Source organism: Danio aesculapii, chromosome 19, assembly GCF_903798145.1.
Source record: "Danio aesculapii chromosome 19, fDanAes4.1, whole genome shotgun sequence".
Classification (NCBI taxonomy): domain Eukaryota; kingdom Metazoa; phylum Chordata; class Actinopteri; order Cypriniformes; family Danionidae; genus Danio; species Danio aesculapii.
The window spans coordinates 44624824-44639753 of NC_079453.1; the positions used below are offsets into that span (position 1 = coordinate 44624824).

Below are 14930 nucleotides of genomic sequence, written 5' to 3' on the forward strand. Positions count from 1 at the left end.
TGTCATGTGACACACCGCAGCCACAATAGCACTGTGTGACGGATGTATCCCTTTTATTATGCTTTTTGTCGTTTTAATTCAACAAATTTACACGCTCATCATGTCATCAACTACCTGATATTCCAATTCACATAAACGTGTAAGAGATCATGATCTATAACGTGAGATGGGCATCGCCATGTTTACTTGCGGCTGCGAGTTTGCGAGTGACCATACATGCAAGTAAGTGGCTGGTCAATTTAGAGAAGAACAGACTCAACTTTATAGTTACTTTCACTATGTGTATCTGATAAGAACAAAACACATCAGCAAATTATATTTGAATGGATTGTTAGACTTCCATAGACTTTCTTGTGTGTTTTACAAACTCTAAATGTATTGTTTTACTAGTACTTGTGTGTATTTACATGTCTAAAACATAAAATAAGCATTGGGCGGTTAAAACGCTGCATAATTGTGATAATTTGATAAGTCTTTCTTTGGCTCAGCGCCAGCCAACGAGCCAAAGCTCTGTTTGAATTTTTCAGTTGCCGCTCTTATAAGGGTAAACGAGCTAATACTGAATTATCATGCTTGTCAGGCTGGATAACGAGGAAAAACACCAGCACCAGGGACTTTACGGTCCTCACTTCAAAACAGAACAAATGTAGGATTCTGTAGTGATTTACCCTGCTGTTGAACTCCCTCCTCATCCCTGTCTTTGAGGCGCCGAACTCTGCATGAGAGACCGTGCGCGAGAGATACTGTGTTCACTCCGCTCCGCGCTGATCTAATGTTTTTTTTTATTAATAAAACGTCCCCGTTTCGCGTGATACAACGAATCGATTATTAAATTCGTTGCCAATGCTTTTAGTGATCGATTTTTTAACAATTTAATCGATTCATTGTTGCAGCCCTAATCACAATATATACTATATACTATACTATATTTAAATTATAAAAATATAACAAATAAATAATACAGATTCGATTTAAATACATTAGAGGAAAATATTTTATCTTTAAAAAATGTAAAATGGATTCATAAAAATGTAAATAAATTTATATGAACTTATTTTATTTAGAATTATGTATAGCTATCTAAAAAATATAATATATATTAAATTATAAATATTATTCAATAAATAATGCAGATTCTATAAATATATTTAAATAGATTATTTTTAATATTTAATAATAATAATAATAATAATAATAATAATAATAATAATAATAATAATAATAATAATAATAATAATAATAATAATAATAATAATAATAATAATGCTATAAACTATATGAACTAATAAAGAACAAAAAAATCTTTATTTAACAACAATTTTTAAAGCAATTTTTTTTTAAATTTCAATATAATTGAATGAATATAAGGATGGTAGGATCAATAACAATAATTGTAATATTATTAATAATAAAATTGAATATATAAATACACAATAAAAACTATTCTTGAATTCATCATTATTATAATTATTCATATATGTGTATAACAGAGAGAGAGCAATTGCAATAAACATTGAATATAGACATTTTTACAACATATTGTTAATCACTGCAGAGTTTTACAAATAAAATCTGTAAATCCACTAAAAAAAAGAGTAAATCCTGAGTGCACGTTTGCATATACGCTCCATTTGCACACATGAAGCTTTCATCCATGACTGATCATCCCGAATAGCGTGAATACCAGAATACAGCATCAATTATTCACAGCAGATACAGTATATAGGGAGCTTGAACAGAAGCACTTTGAACACAGGTTTAGATACTCAGCTGTCTACAACCGTAAGCATCAAATGATTCGCTCGGGAGTCAGAGAGCATTGTAGCCTTTACGCTTAGCACTGCGCGAGCTGTGTTTCACGATGCTATATGAGTGAGATCTATCGAAGAGTTGTGTCAGGTGACATCGGTCAGGCAAAAGCACTGGAGGAAAGTGAAGTGCAGCGATGCATGAAGATATCAGTGCTATAGACATGCACTGCGAACAGTTCATACACAGAGCCTGAAGCCAGCGATCACTAGAGGACAGACCTGTAGCGCACATACATACATACACGACTGATGCAACCTGCTGACATCGTGTTCAGAGGCTTCAAAAATAACCTCACTTGTCTGACTGCTGGAGAGATTTGCTGAGACATAAGACAAGCGCACAGAATGTGAAAAATTCTGGCTTCTTTAGTTTAATTATTGTAACAAAAGTGAAAATGTGGCATCATGCATGCTAAACCGAACAATTTTGGGAATTAACAAAGACTATGACTGCATCTGAAATCGCACACTTGCATACTACAGATTGTAAAAAATGCTGGGATCCACACAATCCATATTAATTTAATAAATTTTTTTAACAAATTTAAGTGGATTGAACATAAAACAATAAAGCAGTTCCAAGGAAACCTCAATAACTGTGTTGTTTCAGCTCATTTTAAATAAGTAATTTGATCAAACTTCATTTTTAGTGATGTTTTATAAACAAATTTCGGGAGGAGCACGCGCAGAAGTTTCAGTATCAAATACGTCATAGACAATTATTCTATTATCCAATCAGTTCTTGACCAAACCCCTATACCAAAGCTGTCTTACCTGCAGCATCTTACAACTTTAGCATCCCTCCACCACCCCGTCACCTCACCTCTTTACAATCCCGAGGGGGGCGTTCTGGGGCCGGGCTAGATTTTTTGCTCGAATCCCAATTCCTCTCTGTTTCCTGATAAGGGGAATAACTCCTATATAAGTTTGGGTGTCTTCCCCGAGCTCAAAGCCCTCTCCCCGGACAGCACGCCAAATACGCTTTATTCTGAAACTATTGCATGTGTGAACTTGTGAACAGTATGTTAAAAACAGTATGTGAGACAAGTAGTATGTTCGAATAGGCTGTGTCTGAAATGATCTACTACTCAAATAGGTACTAGGGTTGTCGAGATACTTGAATTTGGTACTATTCGGTACTAAACAGTGTTTCCTCTAGGATTTTTTCCAGCTGTGTCGGCAGGCCTTTTTTACACAGATCTATCTGTGGCGTTATTTCCATGACAAATGTTGAGATCGCATGTATGTAATAGCCTATGAGTAGGGCCAGAGGGAATCTGCGGGCGTTTTTTCAATTTCTGCGGAGAAATTTGGAAAAATCTGCGGATTTTTGTGGAATTATTTTGGAAGTATCATAAGTAAAACCTTAATATGTGAAATAAAAAATGTAATCTTTTAACTTTTATTTAATGTTTAAAATGCAAATCCAATTAGATTCACTTTATTTGGTAAACAAAGCAACTCTCTCATATAATATCTCTACTAAAATATTACTGCACAAACTGCCTTGTAAATAAATCAGATGAACATTTTCATATTAGTCAATAATATTACTGTAATTAATTTAAAAACTGAATAAATATAGATGTACACACATTTACTCAAGTAAATAAGCAGAATTAATGATGGGTTAAAAAGCAGCGGAATTCTGTGCGCACAGATTCCATGTGGGCCTACATGAGCATGTGAATCTCTTTGCTTGCGCGCCGATTTCCTCTGCTCGTGCACAAAACTTCTTGCACGCCCCCTCAAATATACGCTGCTCAAGAGCAAATCTTCTTGTGCGCTCTCAAATAAACGCTGCTGAAGTGTGATTTTGTGCGTTTATGTAACTAGTATGTCTCCAACACTTATTAGATTTGCTAGGAATATTTATAAATGTCTCCAATAGACCTACAGATCGGTATTAATGCGTCCTGAAGTAAAGTGAAACGGCTATACGTCGTGTTTGCTGGCCTCACGCATCACGCACCCTTCAGTCAGTCAGTCAGCACATAACTTTAAGGTTCAAACAAATAACGCACAGCACTATTACGGTTACAGCAAAGTTTGCGCTGTTATAATTCACTTACCTTTTAATACACTTTGGTGCAATTATCACCCGCTATTAAAAAAAAAACACGACTGAATGAAAATGATGAAAAGCTGTAATTTAGCCGTGGTGGGATCAATTTTGGCGTGGCGCATCGCCATGGAAGAATGAATGTAGCGGAAATCATGCTAAATTTTATGCTAAAAATTTCCATTTTACCGCGAACATTTGAGAGCACATTTGAGAGAACACACTTAAACACCGATGATTTGCCATTGTGTTCGCATGCTCAACAGAAATGACTGTGATTGGCCATGAAGGTCATCAGTTTACCGCTGTTTACTGAGTGTAACCACAGTAACGGACATTGGAGCATTTAAACGCAGCGATTCATCAGTGAATGCCTTATAAGTCAGCTTATAGATGAATTACTATGTTTGTAAACATTCAGGATGCGAGCGCAGTGAGGTGGCAGAAAAAAAAAACGGGAGCGCTAGCATTTACATCAAGGGAATGACAGTTTGCTGTTGTCTTAGAGACAAGTTATATTGATTGCATATTATTTATATTATTTACATAATGCTTTCAGCATATTATAATAGCTCGTCACCAAGTGATAAGCACAGTGATTTGGCAAAATTAACGTTAAAGTGAGCGGGGTTCGTCTGACAGGTCCATTTGCGATAGCACCCTCCCAATGGATATTGGACAAGATGAAATGGCCAAGCATCCAGCCCGAAATTAACAATCTCATTGAAACTCCAAGTGATTTTACAAGAGAGAAGTTAAAGGTCTACAAGTCTTTGGATGCGCACAATTTTGTTCTGTGTGTGCTGTTTAGGAAAGTGCTCAACAGCGCTCATAAGTTAGCGAGAAAGGACGTTTAAAAAAACTTTCAGTATCGATTGGTAACGAATTGCAGTATCATCGCATCCCTAATAGGTACTACATTTGTATTTGAAATTACTACTGGACCGTTAGAAAAGTACGTTCTACATAGTATAAATGTGAGTATGAATGCAACTTGGACATATTGCATCCGCCAATAGTCATTATCACATGACCGTCAGTTGCGTCGCTTCTCCCATTCATGAATTCTCTCACGTGGCATCATGGGATAGCGTAGCATCCATCGGATGTGTACTTCAGAATCTCGCCACAAGTAGTAGGTCATCCAGGTACTTCTCGCATACTGTTTTTCGAATACTATAGCCCGAGTTCCGATCACCTTTGTATGTGGAAAATTAGGATCCGTTTTGAGTTGTGGATCTGTTAAAATATTTAAACATCTGCGTATAGACCATATGCGACAGCCCGACCGAATGTGATGTATTCCAGTGTTGTCCAATCGGGTCCGTGTGCATGAGTTGAGTAATCATTCATTCATTCATTTTCCTTCGGCTTAGTCCCTTTATTAATCTGGGGTCACTACAGCGGAATGAACCGCCAGCTATTCCAGCATGTTTTACACAGTGGATGCCCTTCCAGCTGCAACCCAGTACTGGGAAACATCCATACACACTCATTCACACACACACACACACACACTACAGCCAATTTGCACTGTGTGGGAAACCGGTGCACCCAGAGGAAACCCACATCAACACGAGGAGAACAGGCAAACTCCACACAGAAATGGCAATTAAACCAGCTGGGACTCGAACCAGTGACTTTCTTGCTGTGAGTCACTGTGTAGCCGCAGTTGAGAATTATTATTCGTTTTTTATTTTTTGTTACTTTTTGAATCAGAAAAAAGTCTGCATAAAAAACATTTCTATTCATAAATGAGTGATAACATTTCAAATAAAATATATATTTTTAATTATATACTGTTTCCACATTCCCTCCAAGTTTTTTTGCAGTCTATGAATTTCTAGTATTCCTTCAATCATGGGGAACACATGGAGAATAAAGGCTCTTGCTTTTGCACTCCTTTATTGGAGATACAAAAAAAAAGACAGCAAATCAGTGTGGGTAAAAAACTATTATACAATTCGTGTCTGAGGTGGCATGTGGCTCAGCGGTTAGCACTGTCGCCTCACAGCAAGAAGGTCGCTGGTTTGACTACTGACTGGGTGAGTTAGCATTTCAGTGTGGAGTTTCTATGCTCTCCCCGTGTTGGCGTGGGTTTCCTCTGGGTGCTCCGGTTTCCCCCACAGTCCAAACACATGCAGTAGGTGACCTGGGTAAACTAACTTGGCTGTAGCGTATGACTGTGTGTGTGTGTGTGTGTGAATGAGTTTGTATGGGTGTTTCCCAGTACTGGGTTGTGGCTGGAAGGGCATCCACTGCGTAAAACATATGCTGGAATAGTTATTGGTTCATTCCACTGCGAACTCAGCAATAGAAACTAAGCCGAAGAAAATTTATGGATGAATGAATTCTTGATGAATGTCATGTACAGTTTAAAGGTGGCTTATGAATTCGGACAAAAAAATGTAGGTTAAAAAACAGCTAAATAATTTGTCATTGAGGTAAGCAAAACCATTTTGTTTTCACTTTGAAATCACATTATTTTACTAAGCCCATTGGCAGATTATTTCGCTTCTGATTTTAGGGAAATCTGACTTAATTTTGACTTATTGCTTTTGAAAACAAAACATTTTACAAGCTTCTTGGTTTAACACTTTTTAGATATTTGGACTAGAAACAAGACAAACTCTTTTTCAATGCAGGACATTTTTAATTTTGGATGAACTATTCCTTTAAGTCAAGCTTCACTGTCAGAAGGCCCAGTTTATGTCCATGTGTTCTGTCTCTGTAAAGTTCATGTTTGAATAATTCAGTGCTATATATAGGAAGCTCTGACACTCATTTTACTTCCCTCTTCTGCACCACCTGCATTTACTGTTTCTCTATATGTAAATCAATGTCTCTCTGCAGCATCCACTAATTATTTCCAGAAACAAAGAGAGAGAATTTAAAAATATCAATTAAAATCTGATCTTGCTTTGAATCTCAAGGTGAAAAAAGTTATTAGTTACACAGGTGATTCAATGCCCGATCATACTCATGGCAAAGTTTTTGATTAGAAGTAAAATGATGTTTAGATGTGACGTATATTACAATGAAACAGCTTTTAAATGAGTACAAATGAGTATAGGGGGACTAATAATTCTGACTTAAACTGTAGTTTGTGATGAAGATGATGTTTATAGATTTAATGATTGAAATAAAATTGATCTGCTTTATTTTAGACGTTTAATGAAGGCAGGTCATTTTTAAACCAAATTGCAATCGGCATATAAAGAATTCAAAGACAATAGGAGGGTTAATGCAAACAACAGTGTCACTCACAAAAGACAGCAGCAGCGAGAATAAGGGATGTACAACTGCGCTCTCTCAACTCTTTAAATCATTTACATCGATTTAATGAGAAAACCCATGGTACTGTTTACCCATGATGATATGCTATTTTCTGACGGCTTTCTGAAAGTGATGAAGGCCTACAGGCGCTGACAGGAACAAGCTGCTACACTTCCACGAAAATTACAACCATGCTTCAAGTGAGCGACTGATTCAATTATAAAGATTTGTTGCTCCTACAACGAACCGGAAATTGAATTCAGCTGAATATTTCTAAGCAACTTTCAGGACTATTAGGGTTTTTTTGGTAGTGACACAAAATCCATGACACAGGCACAGGGGAATATTGATTGCAGCTAATAGCCAGGTTCGTGTGCTGTTTGCGGGCTAAAATTGGGTTTCAATTATCAAGTGTTTATATAATAGCATTAGAAAATTATAGCTTGTCAGAAGGATTACTTTGATGTTTCAAGACTATGTCTTTAATATAAAGGACAAGGGGGTTTGGCAAACATTCATTACTCAAACTCATAATTCACCATATCAACACTGTGGTTTATAAATGTGTTTACTCTACATAAAGTATATTAAAACCAGGTGAAGTTTAATGTTGCAAAGAACTAAAACAACAAAATATGGATGAAATAACATTCCACCGTCATTCAGTGTAACAGATTATAGGTGGGCGTAGATTATTTTTTTAATCTAGATTAATCTCGAAATTAAACTAGATTAATCTAGATTAAAATAGCTCATTTGAATTCTGCTGAAGGCATTCAGAATATGTGTGCTACCCAAATAATAAATCATTGAGAACAGGTTTCTCGAGCCGGGTGGAGCATTAGATCAGGGGCTCATCTCCTATTTCCAAAATGCATCGCAAACTGCTTGAGAAACTCTTCTACTATGATAACTGGTGATGAAAATAACTTATGATCAATAAGATGCACTTGTGTCTACTAACTGTTTATTCAGTTAAACATGAATGTTGAACTGTAGGCCTACATAAGCTCCAAACAGAGATTTCATAATTGGCTTTGTTGTACGTACATACAGAAAACGCTGCTTCTCAATCACAGAGCCCTGACGGTGTGTCAACCATTGAGTATGTTTACATGGGCAACAATACTTTAATACAATTTGAATACAATTAAGACAATACTCTGATTAAGAGTCACCATGTAAACAGCGATTTTTGATTACCTTAATGCGACTAAAGTCATAACTGAACTAAACAGAAATGGAATTAAGACATGTGGAGTATGCATATATTAGTGGCATTACTGAAGTAAACACTGCAATCAAACTATTACTGTAATGTAGGACTTTTCGCCATATTTCTGACAAGATCCAAGACACAGGCGGTTGTCAGTAAAGGACCACACACAAAACACACATACACAAAACACACACAAACAAAACACACACACACACCGTGAAATGCGGAAGTTTTTTTTTTATGTTTGGCGTTATTACATTCTATAACACTCTCACCAATCCTTGCTCCTTATTTGCGTCTAATACCCCAGTTTGTCACGACGGCATGACTGAAATATTCATGAGTTAAAGTGAAACTGCCGAACTGCAGTTAAAGTCAGGCATCCTGCCGATTTGATTCAGAAGGGCACTTTTTTGTCAGACGGCTCACCGGTCAGGTATACATCCATGCTAAAATATCAAGGTAAAAGTCATCATAGCTTGCGTAGAATAGACCCAGCTCCCAACCCAACTTTGAGAATAGATTAATGGCAATATTTTTTTTATCGCGCGATAAGAGTCTCGCGTTAACGCCGATAACGGCCCAGCACTAATATATATACTAATAAATATATATATTTATATATAAATATATAATGTATATATATTAGTGTTGGGCGATGTCAACCGATTTGGCATTGTACGATGTCTAGTATGAAACATTGCGATGGATGATGGCATCGAATTAATTAATCGAATATGAATAATTAACTAATTCATAATGAATTAATTATTTGTAGCCTACCGTTTCAACTACCTGATCCGCATGGTCTTTGTTTTACCTATAACCAAATCGTAAATAAATAAAGATAAGTTACACACAAAATACCACCTGTCAATCACTTTTCTGCAAGACTCTGGCATGACTAGGCAGAGTGATCTGTGTCATTGTGTCACTAAACTGCCATTTTAAATCTAAGACGTATTAGTGTAAACGGGGCCTGAGTGTGTTTTTTCGCGTGCGGGTTGCTACTACGACGGCGATGTATGATGGCATTGTCTATCGACCTAACCCTAATATCATGTGCATGTGGTACACATACAAAATTATACAAAACAAATTTTTTTACATCAGGGCTCGAAATTGCGATTGTTTTGGTCGCATATGTGCCTGAAATTTGATATATGCGACCTCAAAATATATTTGGGAGAATTTGTGCGAGTGCATAAAATTGTTGTGTGCGGCCGGTTTTCACTGCAAAATGTTCACCGCATGTGCGGATTTAGGACACAATTTTCTTGTGATGACGGGATTTCGTTGAAACATATTTTCCTCACGTAAGCTTTTTTTTTTGTTGTTAGTTTTGATTAGTGTTTATTTTAAATGCAATAAATCTGTTTATTTACATCTTGTAGTAACGGTGCTCATATTTGGTGGGTGCAACAAAATTTTGGCTGGTGCGCCTAAATTTTTAAAGTTAGGAGCACCAGTGCTACCAATCAAAAAGGTTCATTTAGAGCCCTGTACATAGATATTTAATTTAATACATGAACACATGAACACCTGAATATAAACAAAAGTTCTCAAAGATTTTCATGTATTTATTATTTATATGTATTTAAGTTTTTATATACACACAATATATATATATATATATATATATATATATATATATATATATATATATATATATATATATATATATATATATATATATATATATATATATATATATATATATATATATATATACACACAGTACACAGCCCTAGTGTGTACAATATATCGTTTCAGCATCGTTATCGCAATGTGAACATTCACAATAGTCACATTGCAGGATATATGCAATGTTGAGTCTGGATTATAATTTTATCATTTGCATGTGTTTATGATGCCTGTGATTGTATAATGATTTTAAAAGCATACTTGTATAAGAAATTGTACCATTTGGGACCTTAACTATGATAAATTTTATTGAATTATTTTTATTTTTATTATTCAGTTACTGTACTTGAATACTGTTAGACTCTGGAAATGATAAAACACTTTATTTCAATTATATCTTTGTCTTGATTGTATTCACAGATTGTTATGTATGAAAATACTCACAACACATGTAAATACAGAAATGCACTGCAAATAGCACAGACTACAATGAAAATGTGTCAGGGGAGCCCAAAAGGTTTATGGATTGTTTATTGGATTTTATAGAGATGCACTCTCACTGCAGAATCATCCCAGTTGATTAACATTAAAAATTCTTTGCAAATAGAGATATTAAGTCATCTGGTAAAATTGTTTTCACATCCCAATATATATCGCAAAATGTAAAAAAAACGCAATGTTAGATTTTTCCAATATCATGCAGCCCCAGTACACACACATATATTACATCAAAAACAACTTTTAGTTTGGATGCAATTAATCACGATACATTTTTTCAGCACTTAAAAAAACAACAAATAATTAATGATCATATTAAATATTAAATTTTACCTAACAAAAAAGTGATATATTGGTAAACCCTAATAGTTTGAAGGATAGTAGCAAAGCATAAAGATTTAATTGGATAATTAATGAGTATTTTGTAGCTGCACTGTGATCCTTAAATGCAGTTTTGTTTTAATACGGCATCAAATTATTCGTCCTCTTAATATCCTAGATAATATCTTTTGGTATTTTTGGTGCATAAACTATTGTTACACATTTTCATTTCTTTAAATCATGTACAAAAAAGTAAGACAGTCATTATTTTGATTAGAAAATTTAAAATTTCCAGCGTACAGAAAACAATATATATTTATTGATGCTTAAAAACTCTGAGTCTTATGTAAAAATCTCAGTAGCTATATAACATGAACTCATTTTGTACAGATAACATGCCTAAAAATGTTTCGTTTAAGCCATCATTAACTCACCTCTTTTTCAAAGATGAACAGATGATCTCCTTTAAGCATCACAAAGCGATTCCTCCATATTTCCCTAAATATTCCTTTGCCACTGAACCTGCGGATCCAGCCTACTTTATCCGGTTGGGATGACGGCTGGTTGGCATCCTGAAGACCCTGAGCATGTCAACAATGACCCGGTTAGTCCGTCGCTCGTGTTACATAATATTATTCAAGTTCAAGCAGGAACTCTGTCACAAAGCACTGTCTTCATACATACACATATATATATATATATATATATATATATATATATATATATATATATATATATATATATATATATATATATATATATATAAATATATATATATATATAAATATATATATATATATATATATATATATATAAATATATATATATATATATATATATATATATATATATATATATATATATATATATACACACACAAGTCATATCTGTTATTACAGTATTAATGTTTACATCTATAATGTTGTCAAACACTTACTGGTTTGTTTTCTTTAATGGTACTTTCACTAGTACATCTCTATATGATGTATTCAAAGAGTATTCAAAACAGTATAGAAGCCATTTCCTCCACAGGATAAAAATAAACTGAATATAAACTTGCAATATGCACAGAGATCAAAGATGAACTGCCAGTGTTCTGTAAAATCTTCAATTTTCTTGTATTGTGTGAAAATGTTTATTTTGTGGATGGAAAAACTTGTTACAGTGCTGTTAAATGTGCATTGTGATGCTTTCAGGCTACTGGAAATGAGTGTGATGCTGATCATCTTCTGCAATACCATGCAAATGTCAACCCTGCCATGAAAAAACTAAGCTTCAACCAAAATAGCGAAACCGTTTCTACATTTTTGGTGTGAGCAAGTATTTTACAGTACTTAAAATCTACTCAAAAATGTCTCTGTCAATGTTTTCAAACTATTATATTTGATTTAGCAAAGTCAAACAAGAGCCAATTTCAAATCTGTCACATCCATAACAAACCTTTTTCCTCATAAATGCAAAAATGTCAAATAAAAAATAAAAAAAAAATCAATCATTTTTGTTCTATAGAGAGTGAAAACACTTATCCTTTTGATGAGCATTGTTTCTTTTGGGTTGTGCAGTTTAATCCACAGAATTTCTACACAGTATTTTGTATACTGTAAACGCGCTAACTTTTTTTTTGGTCACATCAATAACGCATCTTTATTTTCCTCATTTAAAATCTAAAAAAAGTTAACAGATTGATATTTTTCTGATCCCATAATTCTGTGGTTAGCTGTTTTGGAAATATAAACAGATGTTTTAATATAACGTTAACATAGACTTTCTCTATTTTTCTGTATTTCTACTGCAAATGTCACATCCATAAAGCTGGAACTGCTGACATGTTTTTATGCTTTTCCTCTGTTTTAGGCAGTGTTTTAATTACTTTTTAAAAACTAAATATTTCTGTATGACTACAAGGACTAACACTTTACATGTTAACACGTCAACATGCATGGAATTAAAGTTTTCATCAAAAATAAAATGTGAAACTATGTTTTGTATTGGTTTATTATGCAACTAATTAGCTCTGAACCAACAATAATTAAGTTTTAATGTTTTATAATGCATGACTAAAATAGTAATTATTGCATTTATAAAGTATGTGAATAACTACTGATAAAACAATAACAAAATTAGACTCTTGAGCCAGTGTTAAATTGTTAACACTTTTAAAAATGTTAATTTAACTTTATACATGTAAACATCTCTCCGAGTTGAATTAACACTGTCGATTTTGCTGTGCATAATTGAAGAAAAAAAGTTTTAAGTATTTTGCATATTTTTCATAATAGTGACTATTTATTTTTCAATTTGTTTCTCTTAATTTCTATATATAAACTTACTAGTCAAAAAATGTAATAAACATAATGGCAATCAAAGTAAAGTCAAAATTGTGAGATAAAATTAACGGTTATTTATTTTATTTCATGGATGAAACAAGCTTCCACTGTTTACTTCCACTTTATAGCAGGTATTAAATACTAGTGCATATAAAAACTGTACAAGTAACATTAACAGGACAAATGAAAAATCATTTTAGCAAGTATTACTAGACCACATAGCATCATATGAATAGAGAAATAGTCTCTAAAAAATATTATCTAGCAGCTAAAATTGGAATAGACTCTAGTAGCTACTGTAAAAGTAAGGCTACTCCATAATATAGAGTTAAAACTAAAATAATTAGGTTTCTAACAGAAAACACAAGCCAGTGCTGGACTGTTTGCTAGCAATACTAGTTAGAGGCCAGTACATTTTAATAAGTCAGATTTGTTCACGGCGAGTATATTAATTAGGAAAATGTATATCCCAAAATGCTTTACTATAAATTAGCCAATTAAGGGTGTGGTCAATTAAATATTCCGTTTTGCTAATCAAACCAGTGACTAGCACAAAGCAAAAGTGTAACGTACACAAACGGTCTCATAACAAAGGACTCATAGGCTGTTCAATTAATTTACACAAAACCAATCATCAGAAAGTCACCGAATATTCAATAAAACTACTATAAAACCATCTATGAGCATTCATAATCGATATCCCAGACTCGCTGTGTGCATGTCTTACCCTTTTGACCAAATGGCTTTTCTTCATGTTGGGTCTTTTCAGAAGTACGTTATATTCCGCGATCTGTGCCGATTATTTTGACCCGGAGCAGAGATGTTTTATGGGATCCTCTGAGGTGAAGCTGCCGGTTTCAGGTGCTGCTGTGCTGGATCTGGAGATGAACGGCTGTCTGTCTCTACATTGACGGTTCGCAAACCGCGGGCACGGGCTCTCCATTGGCTTGTGTGAGTCCCGCAGCTGCTGTGCTTCACCGACACGGATTTTCCCGTTTATAGAGCTCGACTGCTCCATCTATTGAACGAGCACAGCTGTCCGTGTGATGTCACGCTGCACGTTCAGCCTCAATGGCTTCCGTTTTTTTCACCTCATCATCATCTTCCAAACATACAAATATACATACAAATATATTTAACTTTTTTTTTCAAATGTTGTCATTAACAAAAATTATTAAATGCACTTTTAGTACAGAGAACACATTCATTCGTTTTTCTTCAGCTTAGTCCCTTTATTTATCAGTGGTCGCAACAGTGGAATGAACCGCCAACTTATGTTTTACACATCGGACAGCCTTCCTGCTGCAACCCAGTACTGGGAAACACCCATACACTCTCACATTCACACACATACACTACGACCAATTTAGTTTATTCAATTCACCTATAGCGCATGTTGTTGGACTGTGGGAAAACCAGGAGAGGGGTCTGGATGCACACCTGGCGCAGTGCAATCTGTGCTGCATCCAATACATTTTGATGGAATCACCTAACCCCACCCATCACAGTGACGTCACTCAATCCATTGAGTGCATTGTGTCTGACATTGCATCGCTGAGGGATGCAATCTCAGCTTGCATCATAAAGGCTGCATCCAGATACTATTGGAAACCGGAGCACCCGGAGGAAACCCACGCCAACACAGGGAGAACATGCAAACTCCACACAGAAACGCTAACTGACCCAGCAGGGACTCGAACCAGCGGGCCACCAACCACTGGGCCACCATGTTGCCTCTTAGAGAATACATATATTTTTGTCCATATTTGACC

The 14930-nt window shown here is 34.9% G+C and overlaps 1 protein-coding gene across 1 annotated transcript in view; it reads right to left on the reverse strand.

The window, feature by feature from the left end:
• plekho1a (pleckstrin homology domain containing, family O member 1a) overlaps positions 1–14108 on the reverse strand; it is a 34216-nt gene extending 20108 nt beyond the window's left edge. Inside the window, exons 1-2 of the mRNA XM_056479941.1 lie at positions 13886–14108; positions 11266–11412 (exon numbers count right to left, since the gene is read on the reverse strand). Coding sequence (XP_056335916.1) covers positions 11266–11412; positions 13886–13912 — 174 coding nt within the window. The 5' untranslated portion in view covers positions 13913–14108. The remainder of the gene's footprint in view (positions 1–11265; positions 11413–13885) is intronic.
• Between the last annotated feature and the right edge of the window lie 822 nt (positions 14109–14930).